Source organism: Labrus bergylta, chromosome 9, assembly GCF_963930695.1.
Source record: "Labrus bergylta chromosome 9, fLabBer1.1, whole genome shotgun sequence".
NCBI classification, from domain to species: Eukaryota; Metazoa; Chordata; class Actinopteri; order Labriformes; family Labridae; genus Labrus; species Labrus bergylta.
In genome coordinates, this window is record NC_089203.1 from 28,679,235 (window position 1) to 28,688,800 (window position 9,566).

The window sequence follows — 9,566 nt, forward strand, 5'->3', positions numbered from 1 at the left end:
TTACTGATGTCAACAGCGATGAGGTGAACATGACAATTGAAAAATAAATATTTAGTATTTATTATAAGACATTTGTTTTCTATAGAACCTGTGAAGTCATGGAGTCTGTGGACAGTGTCAGCTTCACACTAAAAACTAAGTATTAGAAAAAATTGTGTTTAAGACTGGCATCTATTATGATGAGTTGCAGCTATCTTGTTCAATATTATTCCTGCAGATGTGGCTCATAACAAAAAAACAGCCTGAGCTGTCACATGTAGTTAACTGTACATTTTGTCTGAGGCATTAATTGAACACCTTTGTATTTCTCCTATAGACACAGTGTGGATTATTGGTGACTGGTCCATCGAGGTGCCCAGAGAGCTGCAGAGACAGAGGAAGAAACCTGAGCCTCAACAACATCTGTATTTGTTGGTTCTTCTGGGGTGGACTTCAGTTGCTTCTCTTCAACAGCTCGCTGTGAGGGAGGTCTCCCCCGGATGGCCTGAGTGATGTCACCCACAGGCTGAGAGCTGAGACAGGTTTTAAGCCCCTTGACAAATCGTTACACCGCGCCCGCCTGTCAAGCTGGTCAGCTACACGCCTTATTGTGAATAACTCTTATCCTTCATCAAATCAAAACTGATGAGTCATCAAAACATTCCCCCCCCCCGTACAGTGTGTGTCCATGGAGACATGAGCTAATCACACCTATTTGTTTGTTTTGTACCAAGCTGTAAACATGTTCATCTCTGCTGTAAAAACAGACTTTTTTCATGTTGTTTTTCAGATTAAATAAATATTTCTATATAAATGCACTCCTTTATGTCTACTTCTGAGTACACATTTCAGATTTGAAATGACAAGACTAAAATGTGCATTAATGCTCAACTCAATAGCTAAGGGAAGGAAGTCTACTTTTACACAACTTTTTATTCTTTTGATAAATACTAATGCAGTTCATTTCTTAAAGTCGGATGGAACAGAGTCATTGCAAAATGTTGACCTTAAACACAGCCCCATTCTTAAATCAAGATACATGGAGAGTAAATAAGATCAATAACTTGTGAAAAAAAACACAGTTAAAAATGATTCAGAAATGTAGTCTTCCCAGATCAATATCACATAATATCAACTTCTCCCATCTAAACTGGACAAAGGGTTTTAAAATGGGAAGAAAATAGTTTGATTGCAAGTTGTTTGGAGGAGATCTAGTTTTATTTGAACAGCATGAATACAGTCTTCCAAGGTGCAAACCCTCCTCCTCCTCCTGAAGCTTGTGGAGCTCCTTGATGTACTGCTGTCTTATCTGCTGGCCATCTTCTCTCAGCAGAACTTTGACTGTTGAAATGTCATTCAGAAGAAGCTCGAGCATGTGACATGGATCCAGAAGAACATGGACTTTAAGTGAGAGGTCTTCAGGATGGCAAAGAAAGAGAGAAAATATCAGTTATTCATTAAATCATTTATTAAATCATCAAATTATTCTTCTGTATTCATCTGTGTGTAAGAGCACATTTATAAATTCAACAGTGTACTACCCAGACAACAAAGGTCCAGTATTCAGATAATCAACATCTATTCAAAGTTAAGAAGATAAACATTATTGTAATCATGCTATTTTCAGCTCTCTCACTCACACAATGATATTCTACATCAAATTGTCTCAGATTTTGGGTGAGGAAAAATTAAGCAGTTTATTGTGGATAGTACTTCATCTTTACATGAAACAAATATAACCTGAATTATTTAAATCATTAACAGGTCCCAACTCTCTGTGCTTTAGTACAGAACATACAGTAACTCATTTATTATTAACATGAGCTCAGTACATGGCTGTATTCTTCAAACTATTTATTATACTTTATATCTATGTGCTTTATATCTTATTTTCATTCCATGTTATTTATATTTTATATTTCTACAGCTATATTCTGTGTATGAGTTCAGTGAAAATTAATCTGGTTATTAATATAGTTCTTAATGGTTACAGATGCTCTTACAAAGTGATTTTTGTTAACAGTTTGCTCAAATCTTAAGACACTACATGAACCATGTAACTTTAATGTCATCCTCTATAACCTACACAGCACATTAGGTTCAGTTCAGTTTATGTTACTGACGGATAATTACTACACAAAGTTTGTTTTTAATGTCCACATTTAGGTGGAGTATAACATTCATCATAACGTCAGATAACCACCGAGATGAACCTTTAGCTTCTAACATCACACAAACTCATTATTTTCAACAACAACATCTTAACAAACATTTCTAAACCATTGACCGTAAATAATGTAAATAATGTAAATAATGTAAATAATGTAAATAATGTAAATAATGAGCTACACAGTTAGGTTTACACACTGGTTTACAAGCTAACTCTAAACAAGCTAGGTCCGTAAATATAAATATAAATACGAGTAAGCAGTAAATATAACACTACTATATCACTTACTGAAAACAACTGAAGCATCAACTTGTTGGATGGTCTGTTAACCGCACAGCAAGCCATGTATGTTGTCAGATATGTGTTAAACAAACTCTCCAAACGAAGTAAGAAAGAGGAGAAATCAGACGGATCAAGCTGGTAGCCTCCTGACCTGCTGACCGCGCAGAGCTGTCAATCAAATCTGACACAACCCTAATATGGGCATAGTCGTTTTCCTTAATAGAATAAAATCCGATGAGTTATAAAAACATTCACCCCCCCCCACAGTGTGAGGAGAAGGGGCCGTCAACTTCTCAGATATATCTCGTTTTTTGAACCAGGCTGTAAACATGTTGATTCCTGTGGTAAAAACGGGCTTTTTTGGCTGTGGGCTTATGGCACTTCCGGCGCTTCTGCAGCCAGCCTCAAGAGGAACCTCGAGGAACTGCAGTTTTTTGTACTTCCGCATAGGCTTCATTTTTCCAGACCGGAGGTTGCCCCTTGGTTATGACACATCTCCAGGATAGTGTGTGGTTTCAGTTACTCTCATGTTTTTACATCTTGTGTTTTTGACACTTACCCTGCATCTCGTTTCAGATCCTTTGCTTTCTTCTACTCTCACCTGTGTCTCCTGCGTCTGTGATTACCTGATGTGTCTCACCTGTGTCTAGTTGTCTTCGCTCCCCTTGAGTATTTAGTCTCTGTGTTTCCCTCCTTCTATGCCAGTTCTTCTTGTTCCCTCATGACAACGTTCCAGCTTTCATTGTGTATTTTTCCGATTATTATTCCGACCTTTTTCTGTATTTTCTGACCTGCCTGTTGCCCAACGTTTTGATTACCTCTGCTTGTGATTTAGATTCCCGTGTACTGACCTCCCCTCTGATTAAACAGACTTTGTATCTTCTCTAAGTGTTTTCGGATTTGTGCATTTGGGTTCTTAGTACAATTGTCACATTGCAGGAAGTCACATGACTAGAAATACGTCATGCTGACACTTTTGTGTTGCAAGATGGAAAACCAAATCTCCCAAATGACTTTTTTCTGTTTAGGCCAGGCTTACACTCTGCAAAGTCAGGCTGTATCCGACTCAAATGTTTGAGTCCGATGCACACTGGACTCAAATGTTTGAGGCCGATGCACACTGGAGTGGAGCAGCACTGCAAAGAGAGAGAGAGAGAGATCAATGATAATTAAGGGAGGTCAAATACCCTTTTTCTCCTAAGTGGCAGCCGAGGACACGACTGCATCTGTCAGTCTTCTTCAGAGAAGATGAAACTGGTCTAAAACATTTCACTTCCCTCTCTTAGCTCAGTAACCATTCAACAGACAGGCACCACTGCTTAACCGTGACAACAGACACGTTTCACTACTTAAAACAAGACGTTATGAGCTACTTGTTTTAGACTTTAGATGCAGTGAAGTTTGGTCTGCAAAATACAAATTCAGAATTTTGCTGTAATTCTGTGATAAGTCTTTGTATATGTTGTATCCACTTTCAAAATTGTTCTCATTAAAAAAACATTTTTAATCCTTGAGAAAGGGCAAACACAAGCAACACAGAAAAAGTTGGCAAAATACTTTTTCAGGTTTTAAAGAATAGTTTAAATGTTGTTTGAATTGTGTATATTAAAAACTGAAACTTGTGGAAAAATAATTGTTAAAGCTACTGAAATACTTTTCAGAAAACTTTTAAAATACTTGAAAGACTCATCATCAGATCAGCTCATTGAGTGATTGAAATCCATCATTTCCATAAAGAGCCACTTTGCATGAGCAGCAGCATGCTCCAGTGCTCGGGGAGAGTTTAAAGTCCTGAGAGTTGAACACTGGAGGACTGACAGCTGTCCTTCATCACAACAGGAGACACAGAAATCCTCCTCCTCCTCGTCATCCAAAAACATGACTTTGATCTGCGTCCTCATCTGGACTCTCCTCCTCTGCTGCTGCTTCACAGGTAAAGTCCAGACAATCAAACTCCTCTCCTCTATGAACATCTGTCTCTCTGAAATGAAGCCCACACAACCCTGATGCTGCTTCATGTGTTTGTCTCTGTCTCCTCAGAGTCCAGAGGACAGGTCACAGTGACTCAGTCTGCAGCAGTGAGATCTGCTCTGGGAGCCTCCGTCACCTTATCATGTAGGACCAGTGAGGATGTAGAGACTACGGACGACGACGAACCCTTTTTAGCCTGGTACCAACAGAAAGATGGAGGAACTCCTAAACTGCTGATTTACTATGGTAGCACTCGAGAATCAGGGACTTCAGATCGTTTTACAGGCAGTGGATCAAACTCTGACTTCACTCTGACCATCAGTGGAGTCCAGACTGAAGACGCAGCAGTTTACTACTGTCAGAGTGTACATATCATCAACAGTGAGTTGGTGTTCACACAGTGAAAAAGCGTCGTACAAAAACCTCCCTCAGTCAGCCTGAACAGAAACCAGACTGACTGCTGCAGCAGGAAGCTTCTGCAGAGACTGACACACTTCACTGAGGACACACACTCAAACACTACACTGACTGGTTTCCATCACCTCTTCCCTGTAATACAAAAACTACACAATCAGTTATTCAATATCATATATTTCCACTATACAGTACTTAGCATTTCAAAATGAACCCTTGGCATATGTCAGATATTTATGAAAAGATTTTTAGTGTTGTCCTCGTTCTCTTCTCAAAGGTGACTTCAAGAGAGTGTGGGGTAAAGCCGATCACAGAGCCAGCCTCTTTGATCAGGTTACTGATCTTATTTGTATCATCCAAACAGAAGCTGCCCCCCCCACCAGCACAGAACAGAATAAAAGAGCCAAGATACAAAACGTACAGAAGGTTCTTGCTAAAGTCAGAGGATCTAAGCTTCCTTAAGAGACTTGATTGAGCCTTCTTTAAAGCCACATCAGTGTCCATTTTCCAATTTAATTTACTGTCCATGAAGACACCGACATATTTATGAAACGGGACAGTTTGGATCTGCTATGAGGGGAAACATCGTCTTTCTTTCTTCTAAAATCAATAATATGTTCCTTTGTCTTTCCAACATTCAATATGCATCACACCAGCTGACTAAAGATTCAATCTCTGTTTTTGTTGGTCAGATTATTGCCTTGGGTAAGTAGGTGCACGAGAGCAGTAACATCTGAAAACTTGTGGACATGATGTCTGTGCACACTAACACAATCAGGACCTGGAGAGATGTCAGTGGGGCTGCTACACACTGCGACACAGGGAGCACAACAGAGCTGTTGGGGGTTCAGTGTCTTGCTCTAGGACACCTCTATAGCACTCGGAGAGTGACCTGGGACCTGGCAGCTTCCATACATTGATGTGTACAGGGACTTAAACCAGCGACCCTCAGGTTCCCAAACAAGGTCCCTACAGACTGAGCTACTGTCGCCACAAATATATAAAATGCAGCGCCTGCTCTATCAACTGAGCTAAACTGGTGCCCTGCAGAGGAAAGGTTAGTCTGCACTGACAGAACTATATGTGTTGTATAAGACTCTTTAAGTCTTTTTAAAGTCGTCGACTACCTCAGAGGTTACCAACTTGTTTCCATTTGAGTCCTCCTGATTATATCCAAGAAAAGCAGAGCACCCAAAGCACTCACAGGTAACAGAAGGAGTTTACTACTGTCTAAAATTAACACACATTTGAATTGTTTTCATTGATTAATATGTCTTTTCTTGAGATACGTCTCAAATCTTTTTATTTTGACATCCAAACAGAATATGCAAAACACCAAGAGACCTTTGCATAAACTTTCCACGATGTGTGTTTTCATGATTTTAATTAATATATTTAAACCACAGAGCAGGCTTTGAACAACATGCCAGAAGCAATGTTTTATCACGTTATGCAGATGATGCCATCCGCTTTGCTTCCAACACATTTCTTACCTACCTTCATTATTTTCAGAGATTTAACAAATCAACACATCAGTCATCAGATTGAGACATTTCACCATCTTCAACAGCAGATTTTGATGATATAAGATTATTTGGAAGTTTTCCATTGCTATATATTTTTTAATTCTTTAGATGAACTTACCAAAGTCCGTTCAAAAATTGTTAACCTGTTAAGAAATGAAAGATATGCACAACAAACACTGTTTGATTCCATTTTTATTCTTTTGCTCATTTTGAGAAAAACTGTCAATACAAAATGCGAGAAAAGTTAACGTTGAAACATAAAATCATAGAGAGGGAATGAAGGCATTTAGCGTGTAAACTGAGTGCAGTTTCAGAAGTGAAACAACAGCAGGGGGAAACCAGCAGCAGAGTCCAGGTGATACAGCTCAGTCCTGGGAACACTGGTCCCTCCTCAGTGTCTCTGAGACCAGCGTCTGGGAGCCCTGGGTGGCCTCACAGGTCACAGAGCCCACCTTCATCCACTGGCCTGCAGAGAGCCTCAGGGTGCTGCTCCAGCTGTAACGAGCGTCCTGCTCCATCACCGCAGGGCCCCTGCTCTCCTCCCAGCTGCCGCCGCTGATGCCGTCCACCTTCCAGGCCAGACTCCAGTCCGAGGGGAAGCCCTTGTTGGCCAGGCACACGAGCGTGGCATTCCCCTGCTGCAGCTCCTCATTGGAAGGGGGCAGAACCATCAAGGTGGGACGGGCTTCACCTAGGAGACACCAATCAGAACAGAGGACAGGAACCACACAGCTGTCAGTCAAACACATCACTCCTGGACACCTTTGCAGTTGAAAGCAGAGTTTCTCCTTCAAGGAGTTTCTGTCAGATGTTTTTTTCTGCTTCAGCAGTCACTCACACATTGTTTCACTTCCCTCTCAGAAATCTGTCATGCAAATCAACACAGAGACGATCATCGTACAGAGAGACCAGAATACACTGGACATAAAATATATACGCTGAAAAATCATCAAATCACTCAAACCTTTGAAATACCTGTTTTTCTAACTCTTGAGTGGAAACATGAACCAAATCTATCAATAAAACATGTTTTAAATCATAAAAGGCTAAAAAATCTTGAGTGACATAATCTGCAGAAAGAGATCAGAGATTTTTAACATTTTCTTTCAAAATTCTTACAACTTCCCTTTGAGCAATTTATTCAAAATGACAAAATGAAATAAGGGCCTTTAAGAGTTATCGTTGATGTGGAATAGATATTCAAATTCAGAGAATTATTTTTTATGAATCTGAAGCTGCTGAACTGAATGTAAACGATCTGTCCTGAGATGGTACAGGAGGACAAACACAAACAGGAAAAAAATATAATATAAAAATGTATAAATGTTTCTTCATATTGTAAATGAAAAAAAAAAAAATTACGATTACATTGCACTGTTTAGAAATCAACAGAAACTTACCTCCGACATCCAGTCTGGTTCCTCCACCAAAAGTCCACCACAGTGATACAAAGTCACTGAGTCGCCGTACAAAAACCTCTCACTGCACAGAGACACGGCTCTCTGACTTCAACACATCGTACTCAAACTACCAGCCCTCAAGATGCAACTTCACCTTTACAATGATAACACTCATTTACTCTGGAACAAATGATGACTTTGGCTTCAGATTTGACATTTATTTTGATACGATTTTGTGTTTCATTAAAAATTCGTTTTTAGTCTAAATACAGAGAAAAACATGCACACAAATGTTTGGGTCAGTCATTTTCAGTCTTGCATTTCAAAATAAAATAATCTCTTGACATACAAAGGGTTAATATTTGACTTACTTCCAACATCCAGTCTGGTTCCTCCACCAAATGTGTACCACAGTGATGCAAACTCATTGAGTCGCCGTACAAAAACCTCTCACTAAAGAAAGTAAAAAAAATGCTCTTGTCTGCAAAACCTTCAAATGAACTGAAAAGTATAAAGAATACATTTCCATTAATATTCAAAATTAAGACATTTTATTCCGGGGATTTCTCCAGAAGCATGAACACGGTTTTAAAAACATGTCTTATTGAAAGTTAAAATAATTAACTTTATAATTAGTATAATCCAAGTCCCCAGTTAGTTAGAGCATTTCCATAAAGAGCCACTTTGCATGAGCAGCAGCATGCTCCAGTGCTCGGGGAGAGTTTAAAGTCCTGAGAGTTGAACACTGCAGGACTGACAGCTGTCCTTCATCACAACAGGAGACACAGAAATCCTCCTCCTCCTCCTCATCCAAAAACATGACTTTGATCTGCGTCCTCATCTGGACTCTCCTCCTCTGCTGCTGCTTCACAGGTAAAGTCCAGACAATCAAACTCCTCTCCTCTATGAACATCCGTCTCTCTGAAATGAAGCCCACACAACCCTGATGCTGCTTCATGTGTTTGTCTCTGTCTCCTCAGAGTCCAGAGGACAGGTCACAGTGACTCAGCCTGCAGCAGTGAGATCTGATCTGGGAGCCTCCGTCACCTTATCATGTACAACCAGTAAGGATGTAGATACTACGAACAGCAAACCCGACTTAGCCTGGTACCAACAGAAAGATGGAGGAACTCCTAAACTGCTGATTTACTCTGGTAGCACTCGAGAATCAGGGACTTCAGATCGTTTTACAGGCAGTGGATCAAACTCTGACTTCACTCTGACCATCAGTGGAGTCCAGACTGAAGACGCAGCAGTTTACTACTGTCAGAGTTATCACAGTGGAGGTGTGTTCACACAGTGAAAAAGCGTCGTACAAAAACCTCCCTCAGTCAGCCTGAACAGAAACCAGACTGACTGCTGCAGCAGGAAGCTTCTGCAGAGACTGACACACTTCACTGAGGACACACACTCACGAATGTGCGCTCAGTTTAGTTTACTGTCCTGCAGACTCTTTTACCTAAAACAACTTTTCAACTTACACAATAACAGCCAATGTTTAGGGACGGATAAAAGCAACACATAGCAGTACTTGAATAAGAGAGGAAGCAAACACTATACACTTTATGTGTTTTTATTTGCCTCTATAAGGTGTTCACAAATGTCCAACTGAACCTGGGCCTTAAAGCCCCGTTTCCACCAAGCGGTCTGGTTTGGTTCAGTACAGTCTGACACGGTAAGCCCTGATCTTGCTTGCGTTTCAACAGCCAACCGTACATCATAAAACAACAGCGGCACGACAGACAGCCAAGACATTCAATAAAGAAGAAGAAGAATGTGACACAGTAAATAAAAATGAATGATTGCATCTCCCAGGTCGTCCAT

General features: G+C 40.2%; 1 long non-coding RNA gene and 1 gene segment (V, D, J or C); one reads left to right on the forward strand and one right to left on the reverse strand.

The window, feature by feature from the left end:
• The first annotated feature begins 4,262 nt into the window (after nucleotides 1-4,262).
• On the forward strand, nucleotides 4,263-6,686 carry LOC136179994 (uncharacterized). The gene is made up of 2 exons (XR_010666930.1): nucleotides 4,263-4,364; nucleotides 4,472-6,686. It is a non-coding gene; the product is annotated as an uncharacterized lncRNA (long non-coding RNA).
• LOC109976613 (Ig kappa-b4 chain C region-like) lies at nucleotides 6,517-8,079 on the reverse strand. The segment is given in 2 exon segments: nucleotides 6,517-7,033; nucleotides 7,743-8,079. A coding segment is annotated over 1 exon segment (306 nt).
• Nucleotides 8,080-9,566: the final 1,487 nt, after the last annotated feature.